This window comes from Mustela nigripes, chromosome 5 (genome assembly GCF_022355385.1).
Source record: "Mustela nigripes isolate SB6536 chromosome 5, MUSNIG.SB6536, whole genome shotgun sequence".
Classification (NCBI taxonomy): Eukaryota; Metazoa; Chordata; class Mammalia; order Carnivora; family Mustelidae; genus Mustela; species Mustela nigripes.
In genome coordinates, this window is record NC_081561.1 from 65539239 (window position 1) to 65558000 (window position 18762).

At 42.7% G+C, this 18762-nt stretch overlaps 1 protein-coding gene across 1 annotated transcript in view; it reads right to left on the reverse strand.

Annotated features, from left to right (window-relative positions):
• ZFAND3 (zinc finger AN1-type containing 3) overlaps window positions 1-16057 on the reverse strand; it is a 335812-nt gene extending 319755 nt beyond the window's left edge. The window contains exon 1 of the mRNA XM_059400549.1: window positions 15904-16057. Within this exon, the coding sequence (XP_059256532.1) occupies window positions 15904-15974 (71 nt within the window). The 5' untranslated portion in view covers window positions 15975-16057. The remainder of the gene's footprint in view (window positions 1-15903) is intronic.
• Between the last annotated feature and the right edge of the window lie 2705 nt (window positions 16058-18762).

Consider the following 18762-nt stretch of genomic DNA (forward strand, 5'->3'; position numbering starts at 1 on the left):
CAGTGGGTTAAAGCCGCTGCCTTCAGCTCAGGTCATGATCCCAGGATTCTGGGATCGAGCCCCACATCCGGCTCTCTGCTCAGCAGGGAGCCTGCTTCCTCCTCTCTCTCTGCCTGCCTCTCTGCCTACCTGTGATCTCTCTCTGTCAATAAATAAATAAATAAATCTAAAAAAAAGACAACAGGAAAAAAAGCAAAAGGTTTGAATAAAAACCTCACAACAGGGGCGCCTGGGTGGCTCAGTGGGTTAAAGCCTCTGCCTTCAGCTCAGGTCATAATCCCAGCCCCACATCGGGCTCTCTGCTCAGCTGAGAGCCTGCTTCCTCCTCTCTCTGACTGCCTCTCTGCCTACTTGTAATCTCTGTCAAATAAATAAAATCTTAAAAAAAAAAAAAATAAAACTCACAACAAAGTTTAGCCAAACCGCCAACAAAGAAAGTTGCTCAACTTCATTAGTCATCAAGGAAATGCAAATTAAAACCACAATGCACACAACTAAAATGAAAGACAGTCAGTATCAAGTACTGACAAAGATGTGGAATAACCAGAACTCATATACTGGGTAGAAGTGTAAACGGATAAACCCACTCTAGACACTGGCAAAACTGAATCTAAACATATATACTACACACACACACACACACACAAACACACACACACACTCTTTATAACTCAACAGTCCTACCACTGGGTATATACCCAAAGAGAAATGAGTGCTTATGTCCACCAAAAGACACTAGCAAAATGTTCATAGCCACATTATTCATAATATCCCCAAACCAAAAAGGTCCAAAAAGTAGAATGGATAAATTATGCTATCATATGATGGCATACCACAGACCAGTGAAAAATCATTACCTCTCTATGTAGAGAATCTCACTCTATATAGGTGAAATCTACATTCATCCATGTAGATGAATCTCATAGCCATAATGCTGAGGGGAAAAAGTCACATATAAAAGAGAACTACTCTGTAATTCCCATTACATAAAATTAAAAAGCAGGCAAACTAATCTATGGTGATAAAGGTCAGAATAGGTTGGGGGTATCGCCTAGGATAGTAAATAAGGAGACTCCTGATGGGATGCTGGAAATGTACTATTGGTCAATCTGGGTAGGTGATGGTTATATACTTACATACATGTGAAAAGAACCATAAAGTTGTACATAAAAATTCATAAAAATAACAGAATGGGAATACAAGTCAAGGACTAGGAGAACGTTTCTCCAAAAGGCATATCTGATGATAAGACTGTTATCCAATATACACAAAGAACTCTTAAAACACAGTAAGAATACAAACCCAATTAAAAAACAGCCAAAAGACCTGAACAGACACCTCACCAAAGATGTACAGATGGCAGATAATAATCTGAAAAGATGCTCAACATCATGTATCACTAAGGAACTGCAAATTAAAATGAAATACCACTGCATATATATTAGAATGGCCAAAATTCAAAACACTGACGTCACCAAATGCTGCTAAGCATTTGGAAGAACAGAACACTCATTCACTGTTGCTGGTGGGAACGCAAAATGGTACAATCACTTTGGAGAACAGTTTGGCAGTTTCTTACAAAACTAAACACACTCTCATCATAATCCAGCAATCACATTCCTTGGTATTTACCAAGCTGAAAACCACATCCACACAAATACCTGAATACGAAGTTAAGAGCACCTTTATTCATAAATGCCAAGTTTTGGAAGCAATCAAGATATCCTTCAGTAGGGGGGCGCCTGGGTGGCTCAGTGGTTAAGCCGCTGCCTTCGGCTCAGGTCATGATCTCAGGGTCCTGGGATGGAGTCCTGCATCGGGCTCTCTGCTCAGCAGGGAGCCTGCTTCCTCCTCTCTCTCTCTGCCTGCCTCTCTGCCTACTTGTGATTTCTCTCTGTCAAATAAATAAATAAAATCTTTAAAAAAAAAAAAGATATCCTTCAGTAGGTGAATGAATAAATAAACTGTGGCATGGTCAAATAATGGAATATTATTTGGTGCTATAAAGAAGTGAACTATCAAGCCATGAAGTCATGGAGTAAACTGCAATGTATATTACTAAGTCAATATATAAGAAGCCAATCTGAAAAGGCTACATACTGTAGGACTCCAACCATATGACATTCTGGAAAAGGCTACTATGGAGACAGTAAAAATATCAGTGATTGCTCGGGGGTGGGGATATGAATAGGCACAGCACAGAGAATTTTTAGGACAGTGAAACCATTCTGTATGATACTATCATGATAAATATGTCATTGTACATTTGTCAAAACTCACAAAATGCACAGGAGTGAACTCTAATGTAAACTATGGACATCCTGGGTGTCAATGAGGGTTCATGGACAATTAGAAGTACCATTCTCATGGGGGATGCTGACAGTAAGGGGGGCAAAAGAGGGGGTAACAGGATTTAGGGTAACTCTTTGGACCTCCTGTTCACTTTTGCTTTGAATCTAAAATTGCTCTAAAAAGTATTTTTAACTCATCCAAGTGTACACTTGAGTGCAATAAACTAAACTGATCCAATAAAAAAGCAGAAAAAGATTTCACAAGAAAAAAATCTGGGACACCTTCAGCTCAGGCCATGATCCCAGAGTCCTGGGATCAAGCCCCTCATCTGGCTCCCTGCTCAGCAGGGAGCCTTGCTTCTCCCTCTCCCTATGCCTGCTGCTCCCACTACTTGTGCGTGCTCTCTGACAAATAAATTTTTTTAAAAAAGAAGAGGAAAAAGAAGAAAATTTAAGGTAATGTGTGGCATTAGAAATCAGGATAGCAATTACCCTTGAGCAGAAGGAGCCAGTGACTGGAGAAGATACAAGTGGAGCCTCTTGGGGGATAAGAATGCTATTTCTTTATATAGGTGCTGGTTATCTGTAGGTACATTCACTTTGTGAAAATTCATTTCACTATATACTTTAGATGTATGCATTTTCACTATACATATTATACTTGAATTAAAAAGTTTTCATTTAAAAAGGGTATAATAAAAGTACACTGACATGCCATCTGATTCACCAAAAAAAATGTTCTGTCTAAAACTAATCTTCTCGGGGCACCTGGGTGGCTCAGTGGGTTAAAGCTTCTGCCTTCAGCTCAGGTCATGATCCCTGGGTCCTGGGATCGAGCCCGACATCGGGCTCTCTGCTCAGCAGGGAGCCTGCTCCCCCCCTCTCTCGGTCTGCCTCTGGGCCTACTTGTAATCTCTGTCTGTCAAAATAAGTAAGTAAGATCTTTAAAAAATAAAAATAAAAATAAAATAAAATAAATCTTCTCTTCCCCACAAGTCACTCATCTTCCAGACAGAATCACTTCAACTTAAGAAATTCCAAAGTATAAACTTTTGTATAGCAAATAAAACTCCGCACATCACTGACAAATGGCATTAATCATTGTATCTACTATTTCACTTTCAATTTACGAATAAATGCATTCACAAACCACCTTTCAAATCCCTAGCCAGCTTCTAAGTAGAACTTCTATAACCATCATATATGACTGACACCATCTTTCACCCAGTTGCACATGTCAGAAATCTTGCTGCCTCTCTTCTCCTTCCCACCTTCCCATCCCCCACCCAATCTGTCTCTGCTCTTATAGTCAAGCCCTCTCTTCAGACCTCACTGACTCAGTGCTATCAAAGGACTGAAATGACTGTATCCCCCCAAAATTCACATGTTGAATCCTAATGCCCAATGTGATTATAGTGTCTGGAGTTGAGACCTTTGGGAAGTGATTAGACCATGAGGGCACTGCCCTCATCAATGGGATTAGTGCCCTTATAAAAGAGGCTGGAGAAATCCCATATCCCTTCCACCACATGAGGTTACAGTGAGAACATAGCATCATCACTGAGGAAGCAGACTCTCACCAGACTCATGGATTCTGCCAGTGCCTTTATCTAGGATTTCCAGCCTCCAAAACTATAAGAAATAAATTTTTGCTGTTCATAAGCCACCCAGTCTGTGGTATTTTGTTATAACAGCCTGAATGGACTAGAATACCCAGATTTTAACCTATATTCATTCTTAGCTTTCCTACTACAGCATTCACTCAGTTTCTTCACCTTGAGTCCACAAACCCCACAGTCTACAGGCAGAAGTATTTTTAGATGTAAGTGGTTTCCTTCATAATCTCTGGTGTTTTATTTTATGCATTATTCCTGAGAAGTGGTCCATGGTCTTCATCAAACTGTCACACGGATCCATGGCTCGAAAGGTTTAAATGATCTAACTGGATAAATCTAAACCCAACAGCATGGCAATCAAGTTGCTCATAACTGACCCCTGCTCCTCCCCTCAGCTTCATCTTGCCCCTACACTGCTGCTAATACACTGAGCTGTATCTGCAATTCTTCAAATTCACCATGCCTTCTCACTCCTCTCTGCCTCTGTGCAAGCTCAAGAGCACCGTCTCCTCAGAGAAGCCCTCCTGGCCATCCTCCACCCCCAGTCTCTCAGTAAGATGTCTTGTCTGTGCCGACATGTTTTGTGATGATCCCCCCCAAAGCACTTTCCTCATGGTGTTTGGTCAGTTTATTCGTCTGCCTCCCCTTCTAGACTGTAAGCTTTCCTAGGGCAGAAGCCAGAGCAGGGTATATCGTGCCTAGCAGAGCTTAAGACCACAAGAGAATTCTCAATAAATGCTTACTGAACAAGATCCTGTCTTTGAAAAAAGCCAAACTGGACAAAGGCTGGTCAGAAACCTCATCAACTAAGTAGGTGGCACTGACCTGGAGACTACCATTAGTGCAAACTGCCCAGCTGACAGTTCTGCATCTATTAATCTACCACCAATGTTCCTCATTCAAGGCTGGGAAGTTGGCCTTTAATAAATTTAACTACCATGGTCAGGCACTGAACCAAAGGCTTGACAGGCATTAGAGCCCACTAAACCTCAAAGCAATTCTAAAATATTCTATTTTATTATTATTTTAAAGATAAAGATGCAGAGAGGTAAACTACCCAAAGTCAAGCACAAAGTTTCAAAGTAAATTTTTAAACTCAGGATTCCAATTCCAAAGCCCATGCATAGACACTGAACTCAGCTGGTTTTCTGTGGCTAAGAGGTCAGCATGCCCTTGGGAAGAGCCTGGATTGGATGAAAGGGGACTTTTCATTAACCCCTCAGCAAATGAGAAAGGGCTTATTCCCCAGGCAGCACTACTATTAAATTCTTTAACATTTAATGTAACCTCCCCTGTACTAGTTGCACAATCGTTCAAAAGAGAAAGGCTTGGGGCACCTGGGTGGCTCAGTGGGTTAAAGCCTCTGCCTTCAGCTCAGGTCATGATCCCAGGGTCCTGAGATAGAGCCCCACATCAGGCTCTCTACTCAGCGGGGAGCCTGCTTCCTCCTCTCTCTCTGACTGCTTCTCTGCCTACTTGTGATCTCTGTCAAATAAATAAAATTCTTTAAAAAAAAAAAAAAAAGAGAAAGGCTTATGAGAGTTGTTTTACCAAGAACAGCAAGTAAAGCTAGTGAACAGCAAGTAAAAATGGGTGAAACTTTACTGAATTCCCCCACTAGACGCAGAGATTGAAAAGGAGAAAGAAAAATCCATCTCACAGAATGGAGTTGGTTGTGGCAATACCTATAAAAGAAAGAAGGTAGATAAGTCTCCATCCACAGCCTGCTACAAAGAGACACCATGAAGCACCATCCTTTACCTTGCTAAAAAGGTATCTTTGAGCTTAGAAAAAGAAAGAACCCATAGGGTTGTAACAGATGGAACACCAATTTGCTGAAAGCTGCTGCATTTCTACTAAACTTTAGCTTGGAATGTGCACCACAGCTCCTATTCTATGATCTTTAGCACTTCCCTGCAAGACCCCAGGGGACTCACACCCTGCACTTCAAGGGAAGACAGCATGTTTTCTTTAATCCCACCCACCACCTGTTCACATTAGTTTCTCTAGCCCTTACAAATGTAGCTACCTCTCATATTTTGATTAGAAAGTAGTGACCACAAAGCATCTTCATCCCTAATTACCACGGCTCCACTTCAATCCATATTTCCCTATCTTCATCCCTCGCACAACCCAGTCTTCTTCTTGACCACCTTCTGTGCCCTTCCTCTTCCAACTCAACCTCAGATCTAGTTGATATAGACCTGTCCGGTGACTTTTACTGCACCCCACATTTAAACACAAAACCAACAGAGCCCATTCTTCCTAGTCCCTAACTCCAACCAAATATAAGTAGTGAAAACTATTCAGGTAAACCCAGGGTGCTTTCAACTAAGAAATCACAATACCTACCTAGTCACTAGACAGTTTAAAACCAACGGTAACAAAATGGAGTGTTTAGGGACATACACTTCCACAGAACAGGTTTTACTGTGGCTATCATTTTCTAAACTAATCCACACTGATACTGAGATTATAAACCTGTAGAGACACCCAAGTATACACCATATAATCTCCATACTTTTACTCAAGATTTATCTTTTATCGGGGCGCCTGGGTGGCTCAGTGGGTTAAAGCCTCTGCTTTCAGCTCAGGTCATGATCGCGGGGTCCTATGATCGAGCCCCATATTGGGCTCTCTGCTCCACGGAAAGCCTGCTTCCTCCTCTCTCTCTCTGCCTGCCTCTCTTGCCTACTTGTAATCTCTGTCTGTCAAATAAATAAATAAAATCTTTAAAAAAGAAAATTTATCTTTTATCATTTAAGTCACAGCAACTGTTCCTTGATTAGATTGTACCCAATATGCACTGAAGAAAAAAGATTAGCCTTACAAATAAAATGCATGGTTTGAGGACCTCTCGCTGGCAGTAGGAGGAGTGGGAGTGTGACATGGATGACAGGGAGAGAGCCCCCAAGCAACAAATGAAACAAAATTCCCCTAAGTGAACATTTCTATAGCTCAACATCAAGAACACTCCTTTATTTTTAAAGGTGAATAGCACAGCTCTGTGTTATATTAAGAGAAAGACAAACTTCATAAAACCATCTGAAGTCATATACTGTGAAGATTTTATGTACACATGCAAAGTTTCATGCAAACACACACAGACTTGAAAAACCTGGTTTTCTGGATTTCAGTGGCAACTGAAGAAGAAAACGAATAATACCACCCATGCCTCCCCAAGCGCAAAAACCTAGAAATCACAAATCTTGAACAACTCACACTGAAATATATCATACCTTCTCCCACCTCCAGTTTATTTTTTATTTTATTTTGCTGGTTAATATACTTCTCGAGAGTTTCAAAATAATTTTATTATTTAATCTATTTTGTATCCCATTCATTACATTAAAAAAAATTCTTCCCAGCAGTAACTTGCCACCACATCTATTCACATATGGCACCCTAGAAAGGGTTGAAAATTGAAAAACAGTGACCTGAAATAGGAAGACTTTGAAAGCATGGACATGCAGGTGCCTGGGTGGCCCAGTGGGTTGAGCTGCTGCCTTTGGCATGATCTCGGTCCTGGGATAGAGTCCCGCATCGGGCTCTATGCTCAGCGGGGAAACTGCTTCCTTCTCTCTCTCTCTCTGCCTGCCTCTCTGTCTACTTGTGATCTCTCTCAAATAAATAAATAAAAATCTTTAAAAAAAAAAAAAAAAAGCAAGCACAGACATGCTCAGAAAAGCCCTCCACCCAATCTATGTTCTCCAAATTCCTGCCCCCACACTTCCAGCTAGCTACCATAATTACAGAACCTCACACTGTGTTCAGAAATTCTACCAACATAAGGATACAAGAGAAAATAAAATGCCTGGGACAAGAAACTGACTGTGGGAAGCCTATCTGTGATACTTTTGAATGGTCAGAATACTTCTCCTTCCAGAAGTGTAGCTGAGAGTCTGATTAATTTATATAAATGCACTTCAACTCACCAGTGCATAAAAGTCCAAGAAACAGATAAGACATCAACAGCTGTTACTCCACACCATTCCACTTTAGCAGAAGAAATGAGAAAAGGCACTCCCCAAAAGGTCCCAAATACATCACCACCCTCAGTCTTTGCCAGGTCACTGATGAGACAGCACTGAGGCTAAATAGAGCCTGTCTGCAAATCAGAAACACCAAATGCTGTAGTGTGGTCTGCTCCCTTCCCTCCCACCAACCACCCACAGCCAGAGTGATAGCAAGCTGCCAGGACATTCTTCTGCTCTAATCACACCTGCCTACGATACAGGACATCTGGTACAGCTGAATGAACAGATGCAATTAGCTAGTACTGCACCTTCTTCCTACTGTAGTCTTCCTTCCTCTAGTCAACAGCTGCAGCCACAACTCCAGATGTCCTGTTTGCAGCTATGTTCCCTGGCCTCAAGGATGACATGGCATTTTCATACAACTTGTATCATTCCCTCAGCCTGGAGTATCACAGTGCTTCTGCCCACTGGTATTTCAAGACATTCCACCTTCTTCTGTACCTGGGAACTTCAATTTATCAGAAAGTCCAACGCACTTATCCCCAATCACATATCAAAAGCTAGGATATCAGATTTACATTTGTAAATATTAAACAAATATTTTAATAAACAAAAATTTTAATATTTAATTTTAATATTTAATAAACAAATATTATTCCTTCACAAAAGTCATAGTCCAAAGGTGAAAACCTTCAAAAATTCTCTCACTATAGAGAAAATTAGTCCAATACCTCCTTGTATAAGCCTCTGAGGTTGCCAGTTTAAGAGCACTAAGAAAAGAGCAAAGATGATTGACTTAAAAGCTAACAAGAAAAAAAAAGTTCAAATTATGGACTAACTTGTACTAACATTTTTTTTTTAAGATTTTATTTATTTGTTAGACAGAGAGACACAGAGCGTAAGCACAGGCAGACAGAGTGGCAGCCTAGAGGCAGAGCAAGGAGCCGGACTTGATCCCAGGAGGCTGGGACCATGACCCAAGCCAAAGGCAGCCGCTCAACCAACTCAGCCACCCCAGGCGTCCCTTGTACTAACATTTTAATTCCCAAATCTGATTAAAGGAACACTTACCAGTAATCTGAATTAACAATAGCATTTCTTCCCCCAATGGAAATAAAATGTTAGAACTGGAAAGAAACTTAGAGCTAAATTAGCAAGTCCCTCATTTTCAAAAGACAAGAAAATGGGGGCCTGAAGAACGCACAAAAAAATAGGCTTGCATGTCAATTACATCTCAAAAAAACTGAAGAGAGAAAAAAAAAGGCTTATAAATCCTGGTTGTCTATCAGGTCAATGTTCTAGAACAGCACTGTCCAAAAGAACTTTCTGGAAGGATGAAGTCTTCTACATCGGTGTTCCCCAATAGAGTATCTACTGAGCTAGTGAATACTTAAAATATAGCTAGTATAACTGAAGAACTGAATTTTTTATTTTACTTAACTTTAATTACTATGAATTATAAGTTTCTATATGTAGCCAGAGGCTACCATAATGCTCAGAACAATTCTAGAATATGTTCTTAGATTCTGGTTTTTAAAACAAGGTTGCTTAAACTCTCTTCTACATTTAACACATACAGTAAATTTCTTTTCTATGTCCAAAATACCTCATTCGGCAACCTAATCTGGTGATATAGGGCCCTAGTCCAGAGCAGCATCAGCCTGTTTCTCAAAGCCCCTAGCAGAACTGAGTAACAACAGTATCATCCATCCAAATGGAATGAAGTCGCTCTTTTACAAACTCCTCTAATACAAGTTCCACACACCCAACAAGCCTGAGTCTGGACGATTTTTCAAGTGGCTTATTAAAATTATACAAGTGTTGGGTTGTGACCAGTCACTTCCTACATGGCTTTGTTGAGATTTCTTCAAAAAGAAAAAAAAATTTTAAGCTCAATCTTTATGATGATTATAAATGGATTCTGAAATTTTTTTTTTAAAGATTTTATTTATTTATTTGACAGAGATCACAAGTAGGCAGAGAGAGAGGGCAAAGCAGGCTCCCTGCGGAGCAGAGAACCCAATGTGGGGCTCAATCCCAGGACCCTGGGATCATGACCTGAGCCGAAGGCAGAGGCTTTAACCCACTGAGCCACCCAGGTGCCCTGAATTCTGGAATTCTGTATCAGTTTGCAAATACATAACCTCTTTATGATGTAATAAAAATCCAAATTATTAGTTCTCACAGTCTTAGTACTCTGTTATCAGTAAATAATATTTAACATGCTGGGTTCTTTTTTTAAGGACTTTATTCATTTCAAAAGATTCTTAGCCTGGGGCACCTAGGTGTTGCAGTCAATTAAGAAAGTGTCCTACTCTTGGTTTTGGCTCCAGTCTGGGATGTCAGAGTCAGGAGACCCAGCCCTATATCAGACTCCACTCTGAGCACAGTCGGCTTGAAATTTTCTCCCTCTCCCTCTACCCCTCCCAGTCATGCTCCTGCTCCAGCTCTTGCTCATGTGCTCACTCTAGCACGCTCTCTCTCTCTTCCTAAATTAAATATATCTTTTTTTAAAAAAACAATTCTTAATCCTCTGATTTCCCCACCTAGAAAAAGATTAGTCTATGAGAACTATTGTTAACTTTGATAACATTAAGGATTAAAAAGAGATTATTAGCCAAACTTTTCAGTAGGACTTAAAAGTACTGAGTTCTCTTTTTTAGGCAGGACGACAGTACATGGGAGGAAAGGATAATACTAAAAGATCTCTATGTCCTATGAGTTAACAGAATCTAACTCTAAAAAGCTGTTGCCTCAAAACAGTCTAAACAGAGGCCATGTTTTCTTTAAAATTTAAAAAAAAAAATTCTCTCTCTGTGTTCCATCACATCAAAGGGACAAATTTTATGTTTTCTGAATACCCAAATGTAATCAGGAAAACAGGGCAAGCAGATAAACCTACCAACCCTGAATACTTCATTACATCATGTCACATCCTCAGGTGTGTTCAATACTCAAGGATGCAAAGTAAAACTGCACAAATGAGCTGTTTTATTTTTAAGAGAATGTTTAAGGGGACTTTATAATGAAGGGATAATTAGTGACATCACTGAAATAAACATTCTACTGATTAACTAGTAATTCATGCTGTGTTCACCTGAACTTGAAAGCCCAGGTTAAGCTGGCTGAAGTGTGGCAACATGTTCTAATTGGGAGCCTGAGACTGAAGAATCCAGGGCCACACACTGTTCTGAGCCAAACACACTAGCCAGATGACTCACAGGGTGACAGAAACAGAATTCTACATCAACTCCCAAGGCATGGGCTCAGAGGAAGAAAAATGAAGGGGGGGGGACAAATATTCTATATAAGCTAACTAGTTAAATAATTGTTGTTGTTTTTTGAATTTTATTTATTTATTTGACAGAAATCACAAGCAGGCAAAGAGGCAGGCAGAGAGAGAGAGAGTAGGAAGCAGGCTCCCCATTGAGCAGAAAGCCTGATGCGGGGCTCGATTCCAGGACCCCGAGATCATGACCCAAGCCTAAAGCAGAGGCCTTAACCCACTGATCCACCCAGGCGCCCCAAGCTAACTAGTTAATACCTTGTGATTCCCAAAAGTAAAATGGAGTAAAACAAATCATCTTGTATTTTCAATCAACTTTCTCCTAGTTACCTCTTCAGGAATGGAATACAGCTTGTGAGATGACTCCTGATCTCTTCATAACCCCATTTTATTTCAAATACATTATCTAGCAGATCTGGTGAATAAAACACTTCAACAGAATAGATCACAAAAAAACTGCTATTTCCCTAAAGAAAATGTATCCATCTAATATTTATTTTATGACATGATTAAGAGCTTATTTTTTATCAAAAACAATAAAAAACCAAAAACATTGGAAAAACCACAATGAGTGGTTTACCAAATAAACTCCATATTTAAATATTCCATTATTCCCTAAATATGAGACTGAACATTTATGTATACTGTACTTCAAAATTATTTATGAAAGACACAGTACTCCCCAAATTGTCCATATTACATTACAATAGACTATCTCCAATTGTAAAAGCAAAATATCAACTGGATTTTTATACTTAATATGTAAAAATTAGGGGGAAAAAAGTCCATCCTTCCCTGTCCTTGTTATCCTTTTTTATTACCCTGCAATATACTTAATATATTAGTGTCTTAGTCTTCTTCCTCTTTTTTAGAATATTGTCTCTTTCAACAACTTTTGAAAATACCTATGAATTTACATGTGTCAGTACATTCTAAATGTCTAAACAATTTAAAATGTAGCTTCCACTAATAACACTTATATCTGTATAGTTTCACAGTGCTTTTGTGTATGAGTACATTCCAACTAAAAAAAGTATGTATTTCACTTAAGAGTTGACTAAATACAAACTAACATGTTTTTCACATGACTACAAAATGCCTAAAAATGAGCCAAGAATATACTTACATTTCACTAAAAGTTTTAAGTACGTATCTCAGAAAAAAAAATTTTATCACTAACTCTAAAAGCACTGTATACACCATGCAAACACCTTCCAACTTTTATAAAGAGGTAAATCTTCAACAATTTCCAAGACAGCTTGGAAATCTCTCCCAGTGGAGAGATGGTCTCTATAAAATACTAACTTAATTACTGGGGCGCCTGGGTGGCTCAGTGGCTTAAGCCTCTGCCTTCAGCTCAGGTCATGGTCTCAGGGTCGTGGGATAGAGCCCCGCATCGGGTTTCTCTGATCAGCAGGGAGCCTGCTTTCCCCCCTCTCTCTCTCTGCCTACTACTTATGATCTCTCTCTGTCAAATAAATAAATAAAATCTTTTTTAAAAAAAGAACTAAATTACCTGCACACAATTACGCAATATAAACCAATAGGAGGAAAAGTAGAAACTTTACTTCAAGCACTCAACACACTCGCCTGTCATTCCACTTTCTAATTGCATTCCCACAAGACCTCACAGCTCTCCTATCTAACCAAGCCCTACTGACTGGTGCCCCAACTGAACAGTTAAGTCCAGCTGCCTAATTCACTACAGAAAAGAGCAATCCTAAGGAACTGCCTGTAGTCTACTGGCACCAGAACATTCTGAGAGGCGCCTCTGCAAAGGACTGGGTGTGGGCCGTGACTAGCTGACTTCATAAACCTATGGCTTCCACAGAATGCAATGCTGACTAAACTTTGCAGGTAACACACTCACCTTCATTTTCATCAAAGGAAAAGGCAAAAGATACCTCCTGAATGGCTTTCACAGCTACCTACTTCTCTCCATTCTCCCTGGCTACCACAATCATCCCTACTCTGGGTTACTCCTCCTGACAAGACTTCTATACCTCTGGCAACATCCCACAAACAAAAATATATCACATTCATACACACAATCATACCCACACACCCAGGTCACTCTCAACATCATCCAATCTTTCACATTAAAGAAAATCATGTCACTCAAGGTTCTTCCACAGTTCCTTAATGAACTCAAGATAAAAGTCCAAAGACCTAGGCATTATCTAAAGAGTCCTATATCACCAATTATTCTCACCATATCTAGTGGATCCCCCCTCACAGTCTATCAATCAACCCCAATGAACTTTTGGTTCCTCAAATGTGGAGGGCGCTCCCTCACATCCAGGCCTAAACTCCTCTATCTCCATGCTCTTACCCTTCCCTACAGGCCTAGGTGGTGTCACTCCCTTCAGGCTACCCGCCCTTCAGGCTACCTTCCATTATCTCCACCTCAAGAAGGGTAAGTACCCCTCCCAGCGCACCCTATACCAATCCTAATGTACTTTATTCTATCCCTTTACTTCAGTATGCCTCTGCCCCCAGAGGATGGAGCCAGTGCCCCCTTGTCCACCATTATATCAGAGACACTCAATTATCTGTTGAATGTAATCAAGTTTAATGAACATAGTATGAATGCGACCCATACAATAAGGGACACATGTTTGTTCAAAGCCAATTGTGATGAAACTAGGCACCAGTATCATTACACTTTGGTATATAATGCAAACTACACAGCTACATACAAACTCCTTCAGAAAAGTTTAAAGCATTCATTACACATTAAAAAAGAACCCTTTTCAACATAAAAATAGTAGTTTTGTGCTCACAACTGCTGTTAGTCAAACTGCAGTTCGTAAAAAGGGCCAAACTGAAAGAAAAAAGCAGGCCTGACTGCTTATAGGTCAGATATGGTTATCAGTTTAACCATTCCTCCCTGCAACTATAAAACTTTCTAGGCATTATTCAGAACTCTGCTGGCTAAAAGTAAAAGGATATTCCATTTCCTTAGTTTCTACATCTTGCTTTGAGTCTTTCAATAAGGGTTCCACTCATGATAATGGTCCCAAGGACATAAACATGTTGCCAGGAAACAAGCCTCTGATACATCCTGGGCATTAGTTGCCATTGGCAGCTACTTTCTTTGAGCCAATGTCTTAGGAGTTACAATCAGAGGCTTGTGACACCAGATTTTTCCAAGGCAGCAGATTGATGTCATAATCGTGATGGTAGTAAGCGCTCTCAAGAACTCCCCAGCTCCACCCTAAACTCCCTGTAAGCAAGGGGCAAGTTATACACCCTCTTAAGCCTCAACTTCCACATCTATAAAGAGATAATAGCTCTACGTCCTAAGATTTCTGGGAATTAGATAGCCTATGAAAACCCTCAGCAGACAACCTAATTATTAGGAAGACTATAAAACCTAAAATATTTTCACATCTTCAGAACTTTTGGTAATATCATAACTTATCTTTGGCTAACATCTTTCCACCAGGAATTTTTTAAGAAAAGGCAAAGATGAGAAAATGAGAATCTCTTTGTTGCAAACTTTGAATCTGACAAATTCCACAGAAAACTACATTAAGATCCACTTTCTAATCTTTCTCTGCACTCCCCCAAAATCAGACGTAATCTGTACCTCAACCATTCCTAACATATGGGAGGTAGAAAAAATAAAATACTTAAATACACCTTCCCAAGACGTTCTCACCAGAAATATAAACATTTCCTAACTGTCTCTATACACCTTGAAATATACTAGGTCCTAGGAAAATTTTAAAAAAGAAGAAAAGAAAAAAAGGGCTCAATCACAAAAACCCTTCAGTCTCCAGTTTCCTTACAATACAATTAGAATCATAAGACAGGATGGAGGCACCTGTTAGGTAAGAGGGGTAGTAATTCACCAAATTCGAAGCGTTACAAGGAGAATTTAAAATCTAGCTATATGTGGAAAAGTTGATTTCCCACCTCATATTTTTTCACTCTAACACAGGATGGCCAAATAATAATGCAGGCTGGCCAATGTGAATATTTTTATCATTTAAAAAAAGGAGGGGGGAGAGAAAGGAATTTGAACCAAGTGAGCAAACTGGCTCTCACGTTCCCAAGCCAGGCTGACTTGAGTTTTATCTTTTTTTTAGTCAAAAACATTTTACAGATCTTCTGAAACGTGTTTTAAATAAAGGTGAGACCTCCACAGTCATAACTTTACCCCAGTCTGAATTCCGGGTTGGATTTTTAAAAATGGGTGACGTGTGAACAGCTTCCTAAAAGCAAATAGGGCACTGGGATATAATTTAGGAAGTGATGATGCAAGTCTCTGGGGGACCGGGGGGGGGGGGGGGGGGGGAAAAAGTCAGAGGAAATACCCTTCTGGTGCCTGGGCACCAACTCATACCAAACCGGGGAGGGAGGGCTGGCCTCTATAGGCCAAGGGAAAGGGGCACCCCAGCTCCACCCGGAGGTGCCAACACCGCCCCCTCATCCCTCCCTGCTGCCCTGCCCCCCTCACCCGTAGCCAGGTTGGTCCCCGCTGGCCCAAACCTCAGGCATGAGAGTCCCAGAGGGTGGCACTGCAACCGGGCAGGGCCTTTTCTGCCCACCTCCAGCTCCCCACCCAGCGCCCCTCCCCGAGACGCGGCCCCGGCCCGCTCCCAGTAGGCCCGGCTAGGGCCCAGCCCCCAGGGTTCCGGCCTCCCGCGGCCCCGAGGCCTGTCCGGGCGGCCCCCGCGTCCGCGCCCCGGGCCCCCGCCCCCGCCCCCACCCGGCCGGACACTTACCCCCAGAAGCCGCAGGGACAGCGAGGCGGCAGGCTGGGCGCTTTGCTGCGCTCGCTCCCGGCGTCTCCCATGGTGCTCGGCGGCGGCGGAGCTCCGCGGCGGCTGCGGTGGCGGCGGCTGGGCCTGGGCCCCGCTCGAAGGAGGCGGCGGCGGCGACGACGGCGGCGTCGGGGGGCTCGGGGCGGGGGGAGGGGGAGGGAGCGGGAGCGCGGGCGGGCGCGAGTCCGGGGCTCCGAGCCGGGATTCCAGGCCGGTCAGCTGGAGGCGGGCCGCACCACTCAGCCTGCAGAAACGGGGGGGTCGGGGGAGGCGCGGAGAGGAGAGGGAGGGGAGCTGAGGAGGAGGGGCGTACGGGTGAGCCGAGGATCGCGGGGAGGAAGGAAGACCCGGCGCCCTCGGCAGCTCCCACCGCCGCTCGCAGCCAGAGCGATGTCCCGAGCGGCGGCGCTGGGACGGACCTGAGGCCCCCGCCGGCTCTGGCGTAGCAGCGGCCGCTGTGAAGCCCCGGGCCCCGCTCGCTCTGTCACTCTCCCCTCCCCCGTAGGCTGCGCTGACCGGACAATGGCCGCTCCGCCCCCTCCCTCCTCAGACACCCCTTCTAAGGAGTCACAATGGTCTCGCCCGGGGGAGCCGCCGCCAAAGCCCGCAGCTGATCAGCTGGGATCCGGGCGTGCCACTTTGTTCAGCGCCTCAAAGGAAGAGTACTGGACTGTGGGCAGAGCCGAGAGCGTTGGGTTATCACTCAGCGACAGGCCTCTGAGGCTCTCGTATTCTTGGAACTTTTGAAATCTGAGGCAAACTTACCTTCCCCCGTCTGAGGAAGAGGAGCAGGCTTCTGAGTACTCTGGGGCGCGTTACCTCCCCCCAAACGCGAATGGTACGCCCCAAGCGGGAGGGGGAGGAGCAGAATAGTTGTTTAGGGTAAGTCGGGCCAGTCCCAGAGCGGCGGACGAGCGCTGCGCATGCGCCCGGAGACCCCGTAACCGGGTACTGGGAGGGGCTAGGAGGGAGTGCTTCCAAACCCGGAAGTGGGTCTCGCTTTTCCCGGGGCTGCGGGGGTCTTCATCTGCGGGGACGTTCTGGAACTGGCTGCTGCGGGTTCTGGGCGATGCCCGAGACCATTTCTCCACTAACTGCCAATCCCCGAGAACTGTCTTTTCACAATCCCCCCACACCCGACCCAGCCTTCAAGTTCCACCCGGAGAACAGCTCTCCCCTTGGCAGAAACGAACTTATGGGAAATGTCCCTCTCCACCCCCGCACCAGGAAGGGAGGGAGGGTAATGTCTCAGTCAAGTTCCGCGCCCCTCCTCCCTCATAGGTGCCCCCCGCCTCAGACGCAAGTGCACTCCCTATTACTCGGCTAGGAAAACCTCTGTTTTTCTAGAGTGGACCTGTTTTGTTTTTGGAAGGGTGCTATGGCCGAAAACTGATGTAACCAAAGAAGTTTGAGCCACTAAATAAAAGACTTTAACACTCCATGTTTTTTATCTTGAGCTCATTCTGAGTTCCAGCTAATCGTGAGCGGAGTGCGATTGTTGGTGACAAATGTCACAGCGGAGGAAACTTGCACCATATCTTCTGAAGAGGTGACCCACAGCTGAGACCCTGTGGGCGAAATTCTAGGTCCCTGCTATTTGCAGGAAGACTTCCTGGCCCTTAGAAAAAGAGGCTGTGTACCCTCAACTTGGTGGGAATATGAGACCTTCAGAGGGTATTACCTAGATTAGTATTATTACCAAATGTTGCTATTTTATTTGTATCCACCATTATATTTGTGCTTGATTGGTGGATTTGTTAACATTTATGACACTTCTTTTGGCCTCTAAAGAGCAAAGATCACATTTTGCTTAGCATCCTCTTAAAGATGCTGTTGATAAAAACAGTGATTGCAAAAGTCAAGTCATTTACAACTAACGCACTCTCAAATGAGAGTGCTGGTTGAAACTCAGCTTTCAACTGAGTTTCAACTTTGTGGACTTTCAAAGCCTTCAATAAATATTTCTGTCAAAAGTCCATAGAATGGATGAGACCATACAGCACACCTAGCTTTCACTAGACTCCTATTGCCCTTAAATCTTCACTTCAGCGAACATAAAATTGCCACATTCATGAAAGACTTACAGCCTTTGAGTTTAACAGACCAAGATTAAGTGGGACTCTCTCTTGGCGTCTTGATGATCTTTTATATGTGGAAAAGGAAACCCTAAAACCAAAAGGAAAATTTAGTATAAACTGTGACTGTGACTGTCATCTTACAAACTGCTTGCCTACCCGTTTCCCAGTTATTCATTTTTAACAAGCATCTACCAAGTACCCAGTATGTGCACAAAATTTTCTAAGACCGTGTCCCTCCTATTTCCCTCTGCCCCACTGCTCTCTTGCCTAGGACACTCCTACTGCTGGTTCAGGCATACGGTATCTCTTCAGTGCCTTCCATATTCTGACAAAGCAGAACTGGTCCCTCCTTCCTTCCTTCCTTTGCCCACATAATCTCCATTATAGGACCAAGAAATATACATGCTTGTCTCTTGTCACAAAACCTAGCTCCAAAAGGTTTGGCTCTTAGAAAGAGCTGCTGAATACCCTTGACCCAGCGGGAATATAAGACCCTTCAGAGGGTAGTACCTAGATTAATTGTATTACCGAATGCTATTTTATTTCCATATATGCCACTATATTTGTTCATTATCTATGTACCTGTGGGATCCACAAGTCTCTGTGAGACTGAAGCTAACTCAATCCATGTTTGCTGCATGGAAGAGCTCATCTGATAAGAAGCCACTCTGAGACAAGCCTCTTTCATGTGCAAGAAACAGAAACCACTGAAATTTCACACCAAAATTAATGAATTCATTAA